This window comes from Sarcophilus harrisii, chromosome 2 (genome assembly GCF_902635505.1).
Source record: "Sarcophilus harrisii chromosome 2, mSarHar1.11, whole genome shotgun sequence".
Classification (NCBI taxonomy): Eukaryota; Metazoa; Chordata; class Mammalia; order Dasyuromorphia; family Dasyuridae; genus Sarcophilus; species Sarcophilus harrisii.
The window spans coordinates 561,719,516-561,742,470 of record NC_045427.1 but is presented as its reverse complement, the minus strand read 5'-3'; the positions used below and the strand labels follow the sequence as shown (position 1 = coordinate 561,742,470).

General features: G+C 36.8%; 1 protein-coding gene across 1 annotated transcript in view; it reads right to left on the bottom strand.

Moving 5' to 3' along the window:
* Positions 1-6,670: 6,670 nt before the first annotated feature.
* SORCS3 (sortilin related VPS10 domain containing receptor 3) overlaps positions 6,671-22,955 on the bottom strand; it is a 694,786-nt gene continuing 678,501 nt past the window's right edge. Inside the window, exons 24-27 of the mRNA XM_031955808.1 lie at positions 19,228-19,327; positions 18,129-18,234; positions 10,326-10,486; positions 6,671-8,555 (exon numbers count right to left, since the gene is read on the bottom strand). Coding sequence (XP_031811668.1) covers positions 8,491-8,555; positions 10,326-10,486; positions 18,129-18,234; positions 19,228-19,327 — 432 coding nt within the window. The 3' untranslated portion in view covers positions 6,671-8,490. The remainder of the gene's footprint in view (positions 8,556-10,325; positions 10,487-18,128; positions 18,235-19,227; positions 19,328-22,955) is intronic.

Below are 22,955 nucleotides of genomic sequence, written 5' to 3'. Positions count from 1 at the left end.
TATAGCTACCAAGTCCCATAGGGCAGAATAAATCAAACTATGGAAAGTAGACAATTGCCCACCTGGCCAAAGGAGCTGTTGTGCTAGGGGACCAGAAGAAGGAAAATTTTTGGAGACTCAAACACTCTATAGCTTTTATTGTGAAGTATAAGATTGAACGTGCAAGAGCCTTGGTTCGTAGTAACTTTTTTTAGGAGTATAGGGAGGGATCAGAGTTTGCATCTATGGTTTTATTCATGTAAGAAACCCCAGTGTGGAAACTCCCTCCTTCCATTAATGTAGATTAGCCACTCATAGAGTGATATTTGGGACAGAGTAATTATCTGACTTACTTGACCATAGCCAATGGTAGGACATGAACCCATTGATGAGAAAATAGATCTAGGTTGAAAGAGACCTTCAAAGCTAACCTCCTCCTTTTATAGATGAAGAAACTGAGACACAATAATTAAGTGACGTGAAGAACATCACATATGTAGTCTATTCTGAGACAGGACTTCAATTTATATCTTCCTGACTCTAAGCACAGCAGTATTCCACAGACTCTGAAAAATCACATTCCTAGCAAGGGGAAAAATGGTAGTTTGATCTGAGACTCTTTGTCCCAAATCCAGAATTCTTTCCCTTGTACCGTGTGAATTCCTTGCTCCAGAATAGCCCTCAATATAGTTACATAGTACAATGCTATCTCTATTTTATAGATCAGGAAACTGAGAGGGGGGAGAGAGGGAGGGAGAGAAAGAGAGAGGGGGACAGACAGAGAGAGAAGGAGGGGGAGAGAGAGAGGGAGTGAGAGCAAGGGTGAAGGAGGGGAAAGGAGAGGAGGGAGGAAGACAAGAAAGGGGAGACAGAGACAGAGTGTGACATTTTCTTGTTTCAGTTGATATCTTCTCAAGTCTATATTTGACAGAACTGGCCTGAAATAACTTTTTCCTTGGCACCTTTCCTATCCTGAAGTGTGGAGTTCAGAGATAGTGCCCAGAACCAGCCTATAAAGCTAGGAAACTTAAGTTCAAATCCTATCTACTGACTATAAGTGACTAAACAAGTCACTTGAACTTGTAAGTGTTCCAGGCAACTCTAAGATTGCAAATTAGAGTTGTCCACTTTGGGGCAGAGAATTTATTCACCCAGGATTTCCAATGCTAATCAAATCAAAGATTCAATCAGTCTTATATCTGTCTTTACATGGCAACCAGAAAACCTTAAATCCTTAGTACGCCAGAATTCACCTGTATATATATTTGTTTATTTTTCAATCATTGATTCTGAAACAGAGCTGAGAGAGCTCTACACAGTTGCAAAAGTCACCACAGAGTTTATAAAAAGGGGAAAAAAACCTTGGTTTGTAGACATTCATCTCAAAGTACAAGAAATCTAAGGGGCTAGGGAGCCAGACAAAATATGATTGTTCTCCATTTCAACATGGCTAGCCATAGGGGAAGCCTATATTGGATAAATTTGTTATAGAAACTGGTTCTTTCTGTGGTCAGCCTTATTTTTTTACAAGGTATTGAGTCTTCCCTCAGACCCTGATAAAAAAAAAAATGGTCACTGTTCATCATTTTTACCTGGCCCATGCAAAATTAAATCAGACTGATATTAAAAAAGCAATAAAAAGAAACCATTTCAGAAGAGTCTGGGCTGGATGGAAAGTATAAATACACAGGGATAGGGAACTCTAGACTTGGAAAGCACTTTAGAGATCAACTTAACTGAGAAACTTGAAGAAGGGAAATGACTGAGGCATGAGTAGAAACCAGTCCTATCTTTTGGGTTAATTCCCTTTGCTAGGAATTAGTTTATTTTATCCCAATAATTTTTTCCTCTTTTCTATCAGTGCCTTCTCCTTTGAAGAGTGAATTCATGCTGTTCCTAGGAAATATTATGTTAAAAAAAAACAGAAAAGGTTCATGGATCACTCAGATAAGATTAACACCCACTGGGATGAGTGAGGCAAGGCAAATGGGATGCCATTAAGTCAAAAGCTATCCCATGGATGGTTCATCTGGGATCTTACATACTACCTGAGAATCTAATTTTCTGTCCCTTGAGAGGTGGCCAAAGGAAGCCAAGAAAATTTTTAATATCTAGAGTTGACCAATAGTTTTAGGATCTGCACCTCCTTTTAAAAAACCTAAAAAGGGTTCACAGACTTAAAAATTAGTGTGGAATCAAGATCTCTTATTTTACACATGAGAATACTGAGTTTGTGGAGATTAAATGGTTTGCTTAAAGTCACATGGCTAATAAGGGTGTGGATTTGAACACAGGTATTTCTGACTCTTAATTATGTTATTTTGCCTTGTGGAGCACAGATTCATAGACTTTCAGAATCAAAAGGGGACATCATTACAACATAGAAAGATATTCAGCCAAGCTTTGCTTAAAGATTGGCAGTGAGGAGAGAGGTAATCACCTCCTAGGATAATCCAGGACACTTCCAATAATTATTTCAATCAATCCTTCTACTAACTTAACCTCTGGTTTCCTGATTTGTGAAATGAAAAAGTATATTACCTAGATGATACAGGGACAGAGCTAATATTTTTGGCATTAGAAATACCTGAATTCAAATATTTCTTCAAACCCTTAGCTGTATAACCTTGGGGAAAATTAAGTAACCTATCTTTGCCTCCTTTATTTAAATAAAGTACAATATAGTGAGTGGTTAGGGCCCTGGACTTAGTCATGAAGAGCTGAGTTCAAATCCTAGATCAAGGACATAGTACTTGTGTATGTGTCCCTAGGGATTTCGTTTATATGCTCCACATTTCTAAAATGAGGGGGTTAGATTTAATGGCCCCTAAAATACCTTTCATATCTAACATTCTCGGATTTTAGGATTTTCAAAATGTTTTTATTTCTATTTGAGCTTTACCACAACCCTTGGAAGGAAACAGGACAATATTTTTTGTTTTGATTTGTTTGTTTATTTTTAAGATTGGGTTTTATTTTGCCCCATCTATAAGTATAGAAGTCACTCGTGGGAAAATCTCTGTACTGATTGGCTTGGAAATTTCGCTTTGCTTCACTTCTAATCTAGACTTGTTTGTCTCTTCTTAGTCTGGTGTTTTCTCACTAAATTGGTACTGGACTTAGTTTTGGCAACTATTTGGCTTATCTCACTACAGCTCATCACTCCCAAGAACAAACTATTAACCAAGAACAAACCTGTCTCATAGCAAACAGGCTGCCTGATAGCAATTACAAGCATGTATCACCACACCTGGGTCCAAGTATTAGTCTCACTTTACAGATAGAGAAACCAAGACTTAAAGATATATAAACTAGAATATAGATACATATACTCAGTGTACTGTTGCCTTTTACATGTTACATATTTTTGATCTAGAAACCTATGGACTTAATAATGAAATTCTCTCATTCTGAAGAAATTTACAAGATCTTTGGATTAGAAGTTATATTTATTCTTTTCAGTTAAGGTGTTTCTTAAAATGGTAATAGTAATAATAATATTATTATAGCATTTATAAAATCCTTTAAATTTTATCAAGTGCTATATAAATCCTTCATTTTCTCATCTGACCCTGAAAGGCAGGTGTTACTATCATACCCATTTACAAATAAGGAAACTGAGGCAGACATAATTGACTTTCCCAGAATTACATAGCTAGCATGTATCTGAAAGCAGATTTGAATCCAAGCCCAGTACTTAATCCACTGAAGCGCCTATTCTCTCATTCCTATATAGATATATATGAAAATGAGACCGGGCTAAAGGTACCAGTTTTATACATCAATCAAAGACTGAGGGAAGTTTCAAGAAAAAACTCCTTAATTTCTTTTCAATTCATCTGAATAATAATAAATACTGAAATATTCTTAGCTTACTTTTTAAATAAATCATTTCTGCGTTCTGATTTTGGTCTCATTTATATAAATATGTCATAGATTAGGCACAGATAAATATCTGAAAGAGAAAAAAAACAATCAAATTTCTGTTAGGGGAATAAAGAATTTTCCCAATGGAGGACTCTGGTAATAATTTTTTGTCTGATATGAACTTTATAAAATAGAAAATGAGATCATGTGGACCTGAGAACCTTTTTATTACCTAATAAACTATGTAATGATACTAATTATAATTCAGCATGGATATCCCCAGAGAGAAAAACAGGAAAGAGGAAAGGACATGACTAAACAAAAGGTATTATCCCAAGCCCACTCATCAAAGAGAAAATAGAGAAGGTGCAGGAAAGTTTCATCTATCACTGAGGTGAAGGAAGAAGAGAGGCTCAAATGTCAGTCTGAGAATTCCATAATGACACCCATTAGAATCACACATGAAAGTAATGAAATACTTCTGTGTGATGGTTATAATGAATATAGACTGATGTGAGCTGATGCAAAATAAAGTAGAGAATTAGTAAAAGAGTATGTATGGTAACTCCAATAATGCAAATAAAAACAAAAACAGAGCAGCTAAAATCATGTGCTGTGAAATAATATTTACCAAACTTGGCCCCAAAGAAGAGACATGATAAAGCATCTCATTCCCCTTTTTTTAAAGAGATGGAAATAAGGACATCGGGATACAGGTGTGAAACATTGTCTATAACAGCTGAATTAATGGATATCATGGCTATTTTTGCTTAACTTTTTTTTAACCTCAGTATTATTTGAATCTTTTTTGAGAGGAAAGGATTCACTAGCTAAATTTTTAAATGCCATCAATAAATTTCTTTAAAAAAAATAACATATTTTGAGATGATTCTGGCAAATTCCAATACACTTGTGATGGAGAGAGAGCCATCTGCATGCAGAGAAGACCATGGGGACTGAATGTGGATCACACATAAGAACTTTCAGCTTTATTGTTGTTTGCTTGCTTGTTCTTTTATCATTTTTTTCATTTTGATGTGATTTTTTGTATAGCATGATAAATGTGGAAATATATTTAGAAAAATTGCACATGTTTAACCTATATTGCTTTACTTGCTGTCTAGTGAAGGGGGAGGAGAGAAGGAAGGAAAAAATTTGGAATACGGGTTTGCAAGGGTAAATGTTGAAAACTATCTTTTCATTTAATTTAAAAACTAAAAAGCTATGATAAAAATAACATTTTCTTGTATTTTGGTATTCACTAAGTGAAAAATCATAAATATTAAAGTTTAAATTTTTAAGCCTTCAGTTCTAATTATACACCTTTGATCTGATTCTATCTCTTTTCAAATGATGCAGCAAATTTACTTACCTAGAAAATTATTACAAGATTTACCTTGGGATTCAAGTAACATCCACATAGCCAGAGTAAGACCCATGAAGTTTTATTTTAAAGTAGGTTACAAAAGTTCTACTTTATTTTAGCAAACTTTTGATTGCAGGAACAATTCCCTCTGTTTGGCCACTGGTCCTGCCTGTCTTTCAAGGTTGCTGTTGAAGGTTTGCTAGCAAGAACTATTCATCACAACATTGACTCCATTCTGTAATGTCCATTCTACTTTCTAGTACCCCCAGTTGTGAAGTGAACCTGATGCCAGAACTCAGAGACTGAATACCATACAAGAGAAAGAAAGACTATTCAAGAGATGGCAGGAATCACAAGAAATGAAGACTAACTCTGACATTTCAAAAAAAAAAAAAAGCATTGTGTTACCTTGAATTCTTTTTTTTTGGTTAGGTTAGGGTTTTGGTTAGAAATGAAGACCACTTCTGACCTTTTAGGAAAAAGTCAGCTAATTATTTTTATTTCATATGGTAGCTTTTCAAAGACATGAAGCATAGTTTCTCCTTGTGCTCTTATCACTAGGTACCAAAAAATCAACTCTTTCTCACAGAATTATTTTTGGAAATGTAAGTCACATCATGTTGAGGGGCATTCCCAAAGAATAAGTAAGTTTACCAATATTGACCTATAACCAGCAATAGTAAAGGGAGAGAAAATAGCTTGGGATGGAAAAGTTAGCTGAATATACTACTCACTTGAGAGGAAATGCAGGAAAAGGACATAGGCTGAGGCTAGGAATCACCCAAATGTCACAAAATAATAGCTGGGGTGCTATGGGAGAGCAAATAACTAGAAACAATGTAGGTGCCTGTTGATTAGGGAATATATGAATAAATGTTGATATATGGAAATCACTGAATTGTATTGTATCTTAAGAAATGACAAATATGAGGAATTCAAAGAAACTTAAAAAGACTTATATAGACTGATGTAGAAATAGGAAAACATGTGCATGAAAGGAATAATAAAAATAAAATCGGATAGTGTTTAATTCTTTTTTGGTGAGGCAATTGGGGTTAAGTGACTTGTCCAGAGTCACACAGCTAGGAAGTGTTAAGTATCTGAGGCCAGATTTGAATTCAGGTCCTTCTGACTTCACAGCTGGTGTTCTATTCACTGTACCAACTAACTACCCCAATGGTGTTTAACTTTAATAAGAAATGTTGGTCCTGGGAGAAAAGATTGGGTCTGTTTTGAACTACCATCCTTTTGCTTGAAGCAGTAGGGGAAGATAGCTATGAAATGTTACATATACTGTCAGGTATTTTCACTGTATTAGTTGGTTTGGCCTAATTGGTTTTCTTTGCTACACTAATTGTGAAATGGTTGTATATTCAGAAAGGATTGATGATGTAAAAATCAGAGACAATAATAAAACTTTTTTTTAAAAAAAATGCACAGCCCAAGATATAACTTTGATGTACAAAAATACATTTATTTTCAACAATTTCAAAACCACTGCCTTTTTTACAGTAGAAATATTCAAATGGAACAATAAAACCAAGAACAGTATATATACATATACTGTATATATAGATATGACTCATGCATTTGTATTCCAGTGTTTAATACAAGTACTGCAATTGTCTGCCCCAATTAACCCTTGAAACAAAAAATCAGAGTGCTTATAAACACTCCTAATCTTTTCAGAGAAATGTAGGGATGGATGTTCTATGTTGCTGTAATCAGCCAATGGCATTCTTTCAGATGCCTTATATTTTTTCATAAAGGGGAGAATGTGAAAAAAATACCCTATAAAAGTCAAATGATTTGCCTTTTACCTCTTCTGAGGATTATCCTATGAATGTATCATTTTTTTAAAATTAATGTTTCCATCTTGCCCCCCCTGAAAAAAAAATAGTGTTCAGAGTTTGGACCAGAACAACCCAAGGGTAATGGAACTAGGATGGGCAAATATGTGAAGCAGAGAAAATGAGAATGGCTGCTAAGCTCAGGGCCTCCCCCCCACAAAGACATGAATTATCTAAAGGGAACTAAAGCAGACACTTGACTTTAAGGAAGGTGCATACTCCTGACAATGAAATATCACAGCGTTGCAGAGTTGACTAAGATCATCAGACCACTAGGTTGCTATTTGGCCTATTAAAAAATACATGGGCCAGACCCATGCTACCAGTCTACTAACCATTCCCTTCTACCATTTAACTGAATCCGGCAAGGAGTCACTGAGAATGTAGGTGCCCAGGATATGTTCTTGGGCTAAGAGAACACACTTAATGTGCCCTCATAGGCAGAAGGAATTACAGCAATAATTTCCTAATATAATTTATAATCAGGCTGATTTCCTATTAGGCAAGTACTGTCTTCTTAGCCTGATAAAATAGTATTTTGGGGAGGGAAATCTTTAGGTCAGATAACAGAGCACTTGTTGAGTGTATCCCGAAAGTCATGCTATTATACCATCTGGGGAATCCAGAGAGCTCTGTGTATAAGATGTCACTTCATTTTAATCTTTTTAGCCATTTAAAGGAATTCCATTTTTAATATACAGATTAGGAAACAGCGATGTTGTGGCCACAGAATTAAATGTGACAAACAACAGAATTCATACTTGCCGAACAGGATCCTGGTGGATTTGTCCATTTTAAGTGCGTGTGTGTGTATGTGTGAGTGTAGATGCACACCAAGTTTCTTCCTTTTTTCTTTTTCTTTTTTTTACTAAACATTAAATTATTTCCCAGGAAATAAAAAGCTATTTACATTGTCATTATCTACAATATGCTTCCCTCTTCATTGTTGGTCTGTTCAGTGTTGACATGCACTAGGTAGGATCACAGGGCCTGCTTCTGGGAGATACTTCCACTGGGGCCCTGCAGAAGCAGACTAGATCATGGGTTGGTAGCTGTGTGTTTTGGTGACTTTGTGTGTATAAAGGAAAACAACAACTACAACAACAAAACAAGGTAGAGCCCAGGAGGATGTAGAAAGTCCCACTTTTGAGCCGCCACTGGCAGAAGATGGCCCAAAAGCAGCAAGGAGAGGAGAGCCTTCTACTGTGGCAGAAGCACACTTATTGATTTTTGAGACATTTTAATTGGTTAAGAAGGACTTTCTCCAATGTCCTCTGTTTGTAAAGGGGACTCCGGAATAGTAGAGGATTTTTTAAAAAGTGATAGTTTTCTTCTCCCCCCACCCCATAATAAGAACAACAATAATCATCAAGAATAAAAAAAAAAAAAAATCAGAAAGGTGATAGACTGTGGGGCTTCTTCTCCACATTAAACACTAGTGCAGTTGGGAATTTCCTTTGTGCTTCCACTGTTGGCAATGGTGGCAACCCCACCTGTAGGATATAAGAGACAGAAATAGAGAGTCTCAGACAGGTGGTCAATGAGGATCAACAGTGTTTGGTTTAGAAATACAGAGTTTAGAACAATGTGAACAAGGAGGCACTGGGAGAGCCTCCCCTCCACAGTGCTGCCCTTCAGCCTAGTCCAGCAGTTGCCCTTTGTGAGGCTGCTTTCCTCTCAAGATCTGTCCATGAAGTAATTTCACCAAATATTCTTTTGGAATCTAAAACAAGACAGCTTTGTTCCTATCACTTGGGATCCCTCGGGAGTGATTCAGGAATCTGGTCTTGACTTCCCCAAGAAGGGGTTCTCACTCCCTCACAAGGCATTTAGAAACTATTATATAAAAGATGTTAGTTGCCATATTAATAGAAAAGGAATTCATCCTCCTTATATTTAAAAAAGGCAAATATCTTAGAATTAGCAAAAAAAGGGGGGGCCATCTTTCCCTACCTTTCTGAACTCAATTTATATGATTCTAGACGTATGAGATCAAAAGTCAAAGCCTAGAAGGGGCTTTTCATTTGTGCTTTTTAATTTTGCAGTTGAGGAAACAAGATGAAGAAGAATTAGTGATTTACTGTTTTGTTCAAGTCATTTTGGTCATGTCTAATTCTTCATGATCCTATTTGCAGTTCTGGAGTGATTTGCCAATTCCTTTTCCCAACCCATTTTACAGATGTGGAAAGTGAGGCAAACAGGGTGAAGTAACTTGCCTAGGGTCACACAGTTAGTAAATATCTGAGACTCTATTTGAACTCAGAAGATGAGTCTTCCAAGCTTCAGCACCTCTATCCACTTTGTCACCTAGCTTTCCTAAGTGAGAAACAAAGATATAATTTGAACCTGACTACTTACTCCAGAGTGTTCTTGATTATTTTCAAGATGATGCATAATTGCTTTTTGTAAAGGCAGATGCTTATGATGGGGTAGGAAGCTTTCATTCAAAAATAAGTATTACCCCAGTGTATCCAATATATATCATCTTCTTAAAAAAAAAAAGTAAAATACAAAACATCAAAAAAAATTTTGCAAATAAAAAAATTAGGGGTAATATTGTAGTTGTAGCCCCAGAATCCACTGTAGCAGCGTAAGTTATTTGTATTAGTGTGAGGGCTCAGTCAAGGCTACTTAACTACTATGGCATTCCCAAACCCTTCCTTAAAGCTGGTAGGTAGTGTAGTGAATAGAGTGCTGTTCCTCCTGGACTCAAAAAGGTACCCAACTTCAAATCTGGCCTCAGGCACTTACTAAATGTATGATCTTAGGCAAATCACTTTCATCATGTTTCCTCACTTTCCCCATCTGTAAAATGAGCTGAAGAGGAAATGTCAAATCCCTCCAGTACCTTTGCCAAGAAAAATCTCATGTAGGGTTACTGAGAGAGGGAGATGATGGAAATGACTAACAATAAACCTCTTCTCTTGGCAATTGCTCTTTTTATAGGGAGAATGACTTTTTTTGGACTAACTAGCTCAAAGTTAACTATTTTTTTAGTGTTGCCAAACTCAGAAGCAGAAAGCCATTAAATCAGCCATAAAGATCTCTGCAGGCTGTATATTGACTTAGCTTTAAAGTGTAATGTTATATCTTGCCGTATTTTTACTTATTTTGTTAAATATTTCCCAATGACATTTTAATCTGATTCTGGCAACAGTTGAGAATGCTGTAGGCCATAAACAGTCTTTGGGCCCTCTGCCATAGGCGATAACTTGGCTTAAGTTTTAAATGCTACAAAAGGGAAGGATGTAGAGCACATTTACCTATGACTCGTGTGTCCAGTTCTTTGTCCAGCAGCTCTTCGGGCTCTGTAAAGTCACTGAGGGTGATTTTTGGAGCATTTTCACTTTGGCTTACCGACCCAATCATCTCCTGTTCCTTGTCATGTTGAACTTGGGCATAGATGTTAATCCAGGGAATTTTCCTGTGGTGACATGAAAGAGTAGCAACAGTAAGGCAGGTCAAAGACATATTAGGCAAATCAAAATACAAAATTCTTTTTCATTGGAGAAAAAGCTGAGACAGACAGAGGAGAGATGTTAGAGTTGTAAAATTCCAAACTGGAAAAAGACCATTATTAGTTTTGAATGTAAATTCTTCATTTTGTAGACAATGGAAATGGATGGCCATCAAGAGATTTTGAAGCAAGTGGTGAATTTAAAAGCAGATTTTCTCATTCCAAGCTTACCATTCGTTCCAGTACACTGTCAGGAGTATCCCAAATGGATTACCAAATAGACAAGCCTCTAAATTCCACTTCAGCTCTCCAGTCTCCTACTCTCATGGTTTGTAATCTTTACATGTTTGTGGAAAAGTGGTGATGGAGATAATAGAATCACATTGGCTTCTTTAATATTTATTTAATGTCCTTCATTCATTTATTTATTTATTGGCTTGTTTATTTATTATTTATTTATTTAGTGTTTTTCCCCCGTTACATTCAAAACATTTTTTACAACTGTAAGAATTTTGAGTTCTAGTTCCTCTCCATTATCTCCATCCACACTTAGAAAATCACATGTGAAGTTATGCAAAACATTTCCATAAAAGTCAAGTTGTGAAAGAAAATATAGATCTCCCACCCAAATGGAAATAAAAATCATCAAAAAAAATTAAGTTAAAAAGAAAGAGAGAGAAATAGAGAATGCTTCAATCTGCATTCAGACACAATCAGTTCCTTCTCTAGATATGGATAGGACTTTTCATCAAAAATCTTTCAGAGTAATCATGAATGCTTTATACTACTGAGAATAGCAAAGTCATTTACATTTGGTCATCCCAGAACATTGCTGTTACTTTGTATACAGCATATTTCACTTTGTTCATGGAGAATTTTTCAGGTTTTTTTTTTCCCTGAAAGCATTCTGCTCATCATTTCCCAGAGAACAATAGTATTCCATCACAAACACATACCATAGTTTATTGAGCTATTCTCGAATTGATGGGCATCTCTTCAATTTCTAATTTTTTTTTTGTCCTGAGAAAAGAGCTGCTATAAATCTTTTTACACATATAAGTCATTTCTCCTTTTTTATTGTGTTGTTTTTTAGCAAATCATTTTTGGTATTCATGTCTAATAGGGGGTGTTGTTAGGTCAAAGGACATGCATTAATTTTCAGCCCTTTGGGCACAGATCATATCTTTTGATCATTTATCAACTGGGGCATGACTTTTTTTTTTTTATAAATTTGACTCAGATCCCTTTATGTTTGAGAAATGAGGCCTTAGCAGAGAAACTTGCTTTGAGTTTTTTTTTAATAATTACTATTTCTAATTATACTTTTCCCCCTTCCCATTTTTTCTCTCTCTTTTAACCCTGTCACTCCTCAAAGGTGTTTTGCTATTGAGCACTCCTCCTAATATGCCCTCTCTTTTATCACCCTTTCTCCTTCTTAAATCCCATTCCCTTCCTAGTTTCCTGCAGGATAAGAGCTCTATTGAGTATGTATTTTATTTCCTATTTGAGCCAATTCTGATGAAAGTAAGGTTTGCTCACCACCCCTTTATTCCCCCTCTTGCCCTCAACTGTAAACGTTTTTTCCCTTGCCTCTTTTTTATGGCAGATAATTTGCACTATTCCACTTCTCCCTTTCCCTTTCTCTCAGTACATTGATCCCTCACTCTTAATTTCATAATTAAAAAAATTATTCTTTCACATTCAACTCATACTCATACCTCCTCTCTCTCTCTCTCTCTCTCTCTCTCTCTCTCTCTCTCTCTCTCTCTCTCTGTATATATTTATATATATATATATATATATATATATATATATATATATATATATTCTTTTTGTCATAATAATGAGAACATTCTAATGAGTTACAAGTATCATCGCCCATGTAGGAATATAAACAAATAAACAAATAAAACCTCATTAATTCTCTTATGATATAACTTTCCAGATTGTCTCCTTATGCTTCTCCATAATCCTATATTTGAAAATCTAATTTTACATTCAGCTCTATTTTCTTTTCATCATGAATGCTTGAAAGTCCTCTCTTTCATTGAATGACCATCTTTTTCCTCTGAAGAAGTTTTCTGGGTAGATGATTTTTGGTGAAAGCCTAGTTTCTTTGCTCTCCAGAATATCATATTCCAAGTCTTCTGGTCCTTTAATGTAGAAGCTGCTAAATCTTGTGTTATTCTGACTGTGGCTCCACTATACTTGAATTGTTTCTAGATGCTTGCAATATGTTCTCCTTGACCTGGGAGTTCTGGAATTTGGCTATAATATTCCTGGGAGTTTTCATTTGGGGATCTCTTACAGGAGATGACTAGTGGGTTCTTTCAATTTCTATTTTACCCTCTGGTTCTAGAAGCCCAGGACAATTTTCCTTGATAATTTCTTGAAAGAATATCCAGGCTCTTTTTTTTTTTTTTGATTATGCCATTCAAATAGACCAATAATTTTAAAATCATCTCTCCTGGATGTATTTCCTAGGTCAATTGTTTTTTTCAATGGGATAAGTCACATTTTTTTTTTGGTTTTGCTTTATTGTATCTTGATTTCTCATAAAATCATTAGTTTCCCTTCACTCAATTCTATTTATTTTTCTAGGAATTATTTTCCTTAGTGAGCTTTTGTACTTCCTTTCCCAATTGGCCAATTGTGTTCTTTAGGGCATTCTTCTCCTTATTAGTTTTTTATATTTCCTTTTGTACTTCTCAGTTCTTTCCCTAATTTTTCCTCTATTCCTCTTACTTGATTTTCAAAGTCCCTTTTGAGCCCTTCCTTGACCTGAGCCCAGTTCTTATTTTCCTTTGAGGCTTTGGCTGTAGAAGCTTTGACTGTTAACTTCTGAGTGTGTGTTTTGATCTTCTTTGTCATCATAATAATTTTCAATGATCAGAAACTTTTTTTTATTTTCTGCTATTTTCCTAGCCTATTCCTCTGCTTTTAACTCTTTGTTAAAGTAGGGCTCTGATTCCAGGGTGGAGGATGCAATGTCTCAAGTTTCAGGGTTTTTGTGCCATTGTTTCCAGAAATCCTTCTAAAAATCTGATCACAATCATTCTTTTCTGTCTTGTAGCTATTAAGTATGTTCCAGCCCCACTGTAACTATAAGATCTAGTGTGCTGGCCAGGACTGGGTCTATGCTGGGATTGCACACCATATTCCTACCCTGTTGCCACAGACCCTCTCTGCTGACCTTTGGAGTCCTCCCTGGTGTCCTGGGACTGAAAGGTCCTGAAGCCTCCAGCACTGCTGCTGATGCAGAGGTCCCACTTAGCTGACTCTGGGGTCTGGCTGGAGCTGGGCCTGGGCCTGGGCCTACCCTGGGATTGTAGGCTAGGCTTCCAACCTGGTTCCACAGGCCTTTTCTGCTCAGCTGCTAAATTGCTTTTGGCTGGAAAATGTGCTACTCCATTTTTGGGGGTGTTGTGATGCTCTAAAATTACTTTGGAGCCATTATTTAAAGGAATTTGGAGCAGTTTGATGGAGAAGTTGGGCAAATTCCTGCCTTTACTCTGCCATTTTCATCACATTGACTTTTTAGGAAGGAACCAAATACAACTGAATCAGAGCAAAAAGGGAGAGCAGAGGCCTAGTCTAGGTCCTACCCCCAGGACCTCCTATATTTTACAGAAAAGCAAATTGTGGCCCAGAGAAGGGAAGTGTCTTGCCCAATATCTCATTTTTTGTTAGTGGTAGAGCCCATTGGAGACCCTCACCAGTCCTTTGACTTCCAAATAAAAAGTAAATTCCCTTAAAATAAGTAGAGTTCTGTTGTGCAGAAAAATATAAATTAGTTAAGATGGAAACTAAGTTATGCATGGTGCAATGAATAGAGTATCAGGCCTGGAGTCAGGAAAACTCAACTTTATGAATTCAGATTTGAACTCAGATACTTCCTAGTTAAGTGTCTCTGAGCAAGTCACTTAATTCTGTTTGTCTCAGTTTCCTCACCTTAAAATGAACTGGAGAAAGAAATGGCAAATCATTCCAGTATCTTTGCCAAGAAAACCCCAAACAGGGTCATCAAAAGTCAAATGTGTTTGAAATAACAACTTTGCCTTCCCTTAAAACCAAATCCATAGTTTTACACTAAACTTTTACTGAATTATCTCAAGAAACAATTGAATAAAAATGTTTAAATGAACCAAATACTTTCTACCATTCTTTCCTCTGGGCTGAGGGTAGGTCTGTCATATATTGATATATATTTTTTACAAATCTATGTTTATTGATGGACCAACTTATCCCTGCTCTTTTAAATTGGGTCAAGAGACTCAGGCTTTAAGGGCCCTAATAAGGAGACTATGTGAGAAGCTGTAAGAAGCAAATTCTTTACATGCACAGAATTAAAAATTTATGCCAGCGTATGCTGTTTTCTCTTTATATAAATAAAAAATTTTAGGATGGAGATTTTGTTTAATCATAAAAGTACATATTGTTGATCTATTCTGAGTTGACTATATTTAAAATAGTCTCTGCCCTCTCTCATTTATTATATTCAGGGGCAGACAAAGCCTATATCTGATCATGTGAATCAACGCAACAATGGGAAAGATTTAAACAGATTTTTCTCTGGTCATTTCCCAGGTTATCCAATGATACATTGAAGGCAAAAAATTCTACTTTCATATCTGCATAATAACATAGCTTGGATGGACTGCTTCAGCATTTTATTTTCAATTCTTTCAATGATCTTAGGACACTGGAAGAAAAAAATTAGTTCATTTTACAGAAAGTTTAGAAGACTTGCCTTAGGCCAACCAACTACTGAATGGCAAACAGAACTGGACTTGGGCCTCCTGAGCCAGGGTCTGATCCTCTTTCCAGCTTTTTCAGCTAACAAACATTATCTTTCTTTGTGTCTCACACACAATATGCCTAGAGACCTTCAGAGACAGCATTACATAATGAAATAGGTAAATATTACAATGGCAAGGCCATGCTGATAAAGCCACAAAGTACTTTAACTGCTTCAAACATTTCCTCAAGAAATTGGATGTATTAGTATGATGAGAACAGTTTGAGAAATGCTTGAGCCTTTGTTTTATATTAATATTTTATATTACTTTGTTTTATATTGTAATTATATTTAATTGCATATAACTATGTTTTATATAATTTTTATTATATATTTATTTTATATTATGTATTTAAACTATATTTTTATTACAGCAGCATTATTGGATGTGAATAACATCCACACACCACATAGGGGATGGCAGTCTCACGGTTACTTAAAGTGTAGTTAGGGCTGGCAATGTGACTCAGACCTTCTCCTCCTGCTGGTCAGCCCTTGGGGGCAATGATTCGGGAGCTGTGAAGAGAAAGGTTGGAGTTTGAAAGCAGAGGCAAGCCAATGATCTAGAAAGTTCAATTTCCCCAGAAGAAACAGAAGCAAAGTCTGTGTCCAGGAGCCAGGCACTCACAGCCTGCGATTCTTTGTGCCTAATGGAACTGAAAGATTTACAGATGCAGCTGACCTGGCAGAGAGGAAATAAAGAAGCCGTGCATCAGTGGGAAGGAGGCCTGAAGCTCTGGCTAGAAGCCTGGGGAGCAACTCCAAAATTTTTTGATATTCAAGAAAGAGTGTACTGGATGCCAGTTACTTTTTAAAAAGTCTGGGTTTAATGATGGACACTGTACTTCTCATGTAGCTCCATAGCGAACTGTGGATTGTCTGGACCCTCCAAAGGGACAGAATTGCTCCTGACGTGGTATAGGGAGAAGGAGAATTTATTGTATAGTGCTATCTCAAAGAATGGAGCTCATTTTAAGGAAGTCAATGGGGTTCGAAGTAAAACCAAGAAAGAAAGGAAGGGGAGGAAAAAAGCAAAAAGGAATCTCTATAAATCACAGGATTCAGTAATTTTGTTTGACATAAGCAAGGTACCTCCAAGCACTGCATCACTTTGTCCTAGAATTCATCTACTGGTCATCCTGCCATCTGGGGGAGGGGGTGGGGAGTAAGAGGTGAAAAATTGGAACAAGAGTTTTGGCAATTGTTAATGCTGTAAAGTTACCCATACATATAACCTGTAAATAAAAGGCTATTAAATAAAAACAAAAAAAACCAAAAAAAAAACCACTTTGTCCTAGAATAAACAGTCGTCAATATTTTTCTTTTTTTCTCCTATGCTCTACTTACTGTATCCGTAAACCACTCATTCTTCCTTTTCCCAATTCTTTCCCTTTTCTCCCATCAAATCAAAGAAAGAACTGATAAATTTTTATTATATGTGATGAGTGATTTGACTAATAAGTTGAAAATCAGTTGGGTATTTGAAGCTTTTTTACATTCACTATGGAAAGAAAAATTTGGTTCTTAGTTAAAAGTATTTTAGGCTTCAGCCCATAGGTAGCCAGATCTGTGGGAAGGAGAAATAGATAAATGAAGATGAAAGTATTCTAGGTACAGAAGGGAGTGAAGGAGGATTCCAGGTGAAGGTTGGAATCCCTTTGTTCCTGTATCCCTTCGTTTCCTGCATTCAACCTAGATGGAACTTGCTCTGTCCCCTTACAGTCTCTCAAGAACATTTTAAATTGCCTGGTAGCACTGGTGACATTATTATTTAATGATTTTTTCATTCTGTAGCCTCCTTCCCCTTCTCCACCTCTGTCCCTATACCTTAGATGTCATCCATATGCTGTCTATTTTATTTCTGCCTCTGGTTATAAAGTTTCTGCCAAAGAGGCTCGTCAGTGGAATATATCCTTTTTGCTAATAGAGGAACTGCAATTGAGAATTAATGGAATAGAAATATTGATTACAATTTCATGTCCTGAATTATTCTTTTATGATACTGTTCCCATTGCTTTCAGAATTTTTTTCCCTGAACACATGCAGAGTTGTGCTATTTGTCCCCTAAGTTTTTAAAAGGAAATTGATTAGGAAAAACTGAGAGATGGAAGGTAATTTTAGTATATGAATGTTAACTAAGTTATTGCTCAGTTAAATTTGTGAAGGGAGATTTTTTGTTCTTTAAAAAATATCATTTACAGCATGAAAAGCTATTTCTGGGGTCATTCAAGTATCAGAGGGATAGGGACTAGGGGTCATCCTGAGGAGTAAGATACGTGGCTGCAGAGGTAAACTTGAAAAAGATCAAAGAGAAATAAAAAGAAGTGGTACTTGTCAGCTTATTTCCTTTTGTTTCTTTATGACTTTATTTGGAACAAAGAAACTACTCGGCCCACATAATCATCTACCCAGTTCATAATACATCCAGCCATCATTTATCCATCCCTCTATCCACCCATTCATCCACTTTCTACTTATCTATCCACTTATTCATCTTTCCACTCATTTAGTCCATTCCTTCTTTCAATAAGTAATTATTTATTAAGTACCTATTGTGTGCAAGAATAAATAAGACAGCAAATCCTCACCTCAAGGAATTTATAGATAAAGTTAGAGGAACACATGGCTGATGTTAAATGAAGAACACAGAAAAACAGATATAGGGAAACTCCAGCTGTGAATGCCGTCTACTCTAATGCCCTTTGACTGGGGTAGTCTGGGAAAGGAGGTACGGTATAGGTACAAGGAAGGCAAGAGCTCACTTTCCTTTGTCCAATTACCATGGTAAAACTGAAAGTGGTTAGCACTTACCTTTTAAACTTATAGATCAAGAAGACAGCCAAACCCACAAAGACTACAGACAAAAGCATCAACATTGCTGAGCTGCTGTGCCCTGTGCTGGAGTCCACAAGTGGAGCTGAAAGGAAAAAAAAATACTAGGAAGTTCTCCATATATGTTCTTCTCTGGGGAGGGGAGGGGAAATTGGGAGAAATGCTAGCTCTGTCCTGAGAAAAGAGGCAAGCCAGTTGCTTTGCTTATCTGTTGTTTCTCATTGCCTCACCTGCTGTTTTGCAAAGGCAATTCATGCACACAAGCTGCATTTTGTTTTGAGCTCATAGCCTCCATCGGGGAGAAAGCGATGGACCACTGTTTCTCAGATAAAAGATCACGACAGACTCTGCTTGAGTAAACTTACTATTCTTTAGGTAATCTATACCCAGCTGAGGAAAGCAGGAGGAAGGCTGGAATGTTCTCTGTCTGCTCAAAGTGCTTTGGGACAACTATTGTGTGCAGTTACTTAGGGCATTCAAGGTGAAATAATAATGAATTATTTCATTCTATTTCTCTACTGAATCCTCAGAAGCCCAGTTGGCCTGATGTTCTGAAATAGCCTCCACATTTGGGGTATAGAGAAACACTCTGTTCACTGGAAAGATTTAAGGATAAACTTCCAGACCTGACCATTCTGGGCTGGGGACAGAGAGCAGGAGGGACTTGGGCATCTACATTCTCCATTCCTTTTTACAATGATTGAGCTTCACCCCACCTTCTTAACCAACATTTATGGAATATGTTGAATGGGAAGACACTTTAAATATCAATTTACCAAATGGTGTCAATTTCCTTGCAAGGAAATAGAAGCCTAGAAAGCAGTGATTTTTTTTTTTTGTTTTTTTCTTAATCCAAAGATACACAGCAATCTGTTTATTTAACTTATGATACAGTATTTTCTCCCTATCATGTTATTTTCCCCATATGGTTAAGGATTTCTACTGGGTCACTAAAAATAAAAGAACTTGTAAAAGGCATTTTTATTGAAACTAAGAAGAAAGGCTTTCATTTCCTTTTCTTCTAAAGATCAAAAATTACAGCCCCTAAAACCACCTGCTCTCTTCTGTGAGCACTCACCTAATGTCAACTGAGTGACATAGACAATGACTTGGACCCCTGGCTTGAGCTCAAACTGGATCAAGTTCTGATTTAGAGCATTAAACAGGAGTTCTGCGATCTGCAAAATGACAAGAAAAAGAGGTAGATGGAGAAATAACAGTCTCTTTCATTAGAATGGTGAGGATCTGAGGAGAAAGTCAAAGATTTGTATCCCCATATTTTAAAGATCAAAATCAGCATACAATACACAATAAATTAACATCAAAACTTGAACTCAGGTCTCTTATCTCCTGATTTAGTGCGCCTTTCAGTCCACAAGGCTGATGGCCTTCTGCCACCTGGTTTGTATTACCTTATTGATCTGAAGCTTGGGTCTACAATGGGATCACAACCTGTTTGATCAAAACTTTGGAGAATAACCTGAGACCAAATAATTTAGGACCCTATCTGTGAAGTTTCAACAATTAGCTTCACTAGTGGTCATAGGATCATGGCCTTAGAGACGAACAAAGTCTTAGGGGTCATCAAAGTCACTCCCCTTATTTTATAGATGGGGAACCTGAGGCTGAGAGAGATTAATGGACTTGGGCAGGGTCACACAGAGTGTCTAAGGCAGGATTGAATTCAGTTCTTCTTAACTTCAAATGTCTGACTCTCTGCTATCCACTGCTTTATCTAGTGTCCAATGCTTATCCAACCATCATCAGTTCCCTCAATGTTTTAAGTGGTTCCAGTACAGGAGAGGAAACTTTCTCAAGAGTTCTGGGGAAAAGCACCTCCTCTTTATCGTCTTGTCCCGATCCCATCCCCATACTCAAGTCACTGACTGATGAACAGCTGATGAACAATGGGCAGCAAAGAAGAAAAAAAGCAAAGACCTGCCACCAAAAATTTAGGAGTAATTTTTCCTACTTCATTTTCTCCAGCAGGCCTAAGCATGTAGAAAGTTGATTTAATCACTCCATAATTCCAGCATAAAGCTTCAGCAGACTCAGGCTGTTGTTCCCAACTCTTATCTTGCCTTACTCTCCTTAATATCACAGCTGCTATTCATCACCATAATTACCTATTTATCTAAATGGATGGATATTGTAGCTTCCAAATATAGTTCACACATGTCACTTGCTATTTCAGAATAAAAGGTCTGGTAAAAGTGATGTACTCATTGAGAAGACTGATTTATTTCTGGCCAACTCCAATGCACAATCCTTCTACTTAAGTAAGGAAGGCTTCGGAAAGCTATGGTCATTGCAGGACCCAAGCTGCTAGAAGTAAATGTAGAGAGGAGTCCAAATCCATTCCTCTTCTTATAACAATGAAAATGATGATAACCAACATAGTTAGTTATCAAAGGTTCATAACCATTTTTATGGCACAGACTCTTTTTAGCAGTCTGCTGAAACCCATAGACCCCCTCTCTCAGAACAATGGTTTTTAAAAGCATAAAATAAATGGAATTACAAAGGAAGCCAATCATATTGAAATATGGTTATGAGAGAAATTAATATCATACTATTATATTAATAATTGATTGTTATCAAGATATTTCTATAAAGCAAGCCATGGATCCCAGCTTAAGACCTCCTGATTTATGTAGTGTTTTAGGGTTTGCCAAAAAATTTACATGTATTATTTCATTTATATATTTTTCATTCAGATATTATTTCAAATTTTAAATATATTATTATATATGTTAACTCATTTCATTTCATATTTTTCATGTATTATTTCACTTCAACAACTGTTTGAGGTGGGTGGCATTGTAATTTCTATATTATAGGTGAAGAAACTGAAACTCAGAATAGTAAAGTTAATGGTTAAGTTGAGTTAAAAGATTCAATCATCAAAGCTATAAATATATCTTCAGGGTCAAAAAGTATCCCCATACTTTATGGATCAAAACTCTGCCCAGACTACACAATGAATTAAGATTAGGACTTGAACTCAAGTCTTTTACTTGATGAGCTAGGGCCTTTTAGCCTTCAAAACTGCTGGCCCTCTGTCACCTGGTTTCTATAACCTTGTTGACAGTGGGTCAACAATGGGTTCACAACTGTGTAAATCAAAGCTTTGGGGAACAGCCTGAGGCCAATTTATTGACCCTATGGGTGAAGTTTCAACAATTAGCTTCACTAGAAATCATAGACTCATAGGTTTAGAGCTGGAGGCTTTAGGGGTCATCAAAATCACTCCCCTTATTTTATAGATGGGGAAACTGAGGCTGAGAGGCAGGATTTGAATTCACATCTTTCAGATTCCAAAGCAACATGACTCTACTAAGGAAGTTTGGAGGTGTTGAGTAAAGTAGCGATAGTACAAGAAACAGTCCAGCTGTCCTTTGGATCAGGATTCTGGAGGGATCACATCCTCACCACAGACTATAGGAAGGAAAGGAATATTTTCTTTTTGTTCCAGCCCCAGAAATGTGACCTTTAACCCCTTTAACTCACCCTCTGCCTTCTTTCACTGCCATAACTGTTCTGACCTGCAGTTGCCTAAGGACTGATGCTCAGGAGGACAAAGGAAAGGAGATGATGGGCTCGAGATGTTGTTTCTAGTGCCTTGTACCCATCAGTGCTCCTCTACCCACTTGAAGACACCAGTAAATCACAATCCCTTTGGACAATCTCAGAAAAAAGCAGTTTTCTTAGCCAAGGCAAGATAAGGCAATCTGTTTCTCCCCAGGGAGTCATGTCTAAAAACAATTCATTTTCTCTCCAGACGGAGAGCTTAAATTGTTCAGGATTTCAGCTAGGAGATAAGAAACAAACTTTCCCAGCATACATAGAAAAATTTAAATGCTTTCTCTTTTTGGACAGGGCTTGCAAGGGCAGAAAATAGCAGGACACAAAGTCACAGAGCCATAACCAGAACTAGCAAAATGAGTTTTTATTCTCTGGTGCCCACATCTGGAGGGAGCATTTTTCTCGTCACAGCTAGAAAGCTTTTCCTCTGCCAGCCTGTGTGCCAGAACTATCCCTGGCAGTTAGACTGTCCTTTGTATTACACCTGCCCACCCCTGCCAACTGTTGTCATTACAAAGAAGAATGTCCCTTGTTAAGGGTCTGCAGAGATGTCAAATACTTAAGAGAGGCAGGGTGGTTGTGATCTGAAAGATGTACTTGCCTATCTGAGTTACCAAGACCTCCCTGAGCTGCCAACCAGTCTGTGGACCCTTCCATGACATTAGACATGGAACGTTTTAGAATTCTCAACCTGGAATCTGTAGATTTTTTAAAACTATTTTTTATTTTAATAAGTGTTTTTTTTAAATATTTTGTCAATTGAATCATTTTTTGTATTCATTTCTTTACCCTTTTGTTTATTTATTCATTTAGTTTCTTACTTGGAGACAAAGTCTCCCTATTTAGCCCAGACTGGAATCATAGCAATCACACAGACCCAATCCCACTATTGGGGGAATCTTTCTCCTTCTTTGAATACTTGGTTCAGTTCATCCCTCTATAGACAATCAGGTAGCTCCTTACTCTCCAGGCCCACCATAATGACGTCAGTCTTAGTGAAAACAGCCACATAATTGTGTTTAGCCCCATTGTACCTCAGAACTTCCAAGCTCAAGTGACTTACCCAGCCTCTCTGATAGCAGAGATTACAGAAATGCACATTTTAAAAATATTTTTATGACTGATTTAAAAAATAATCCTATGTATTTCATGTGCCTTTAGAAATATAATTTTGAAAAGCAATCCATTGGCTTCCCCAGACTGCAAACAGGGTCTCTATCA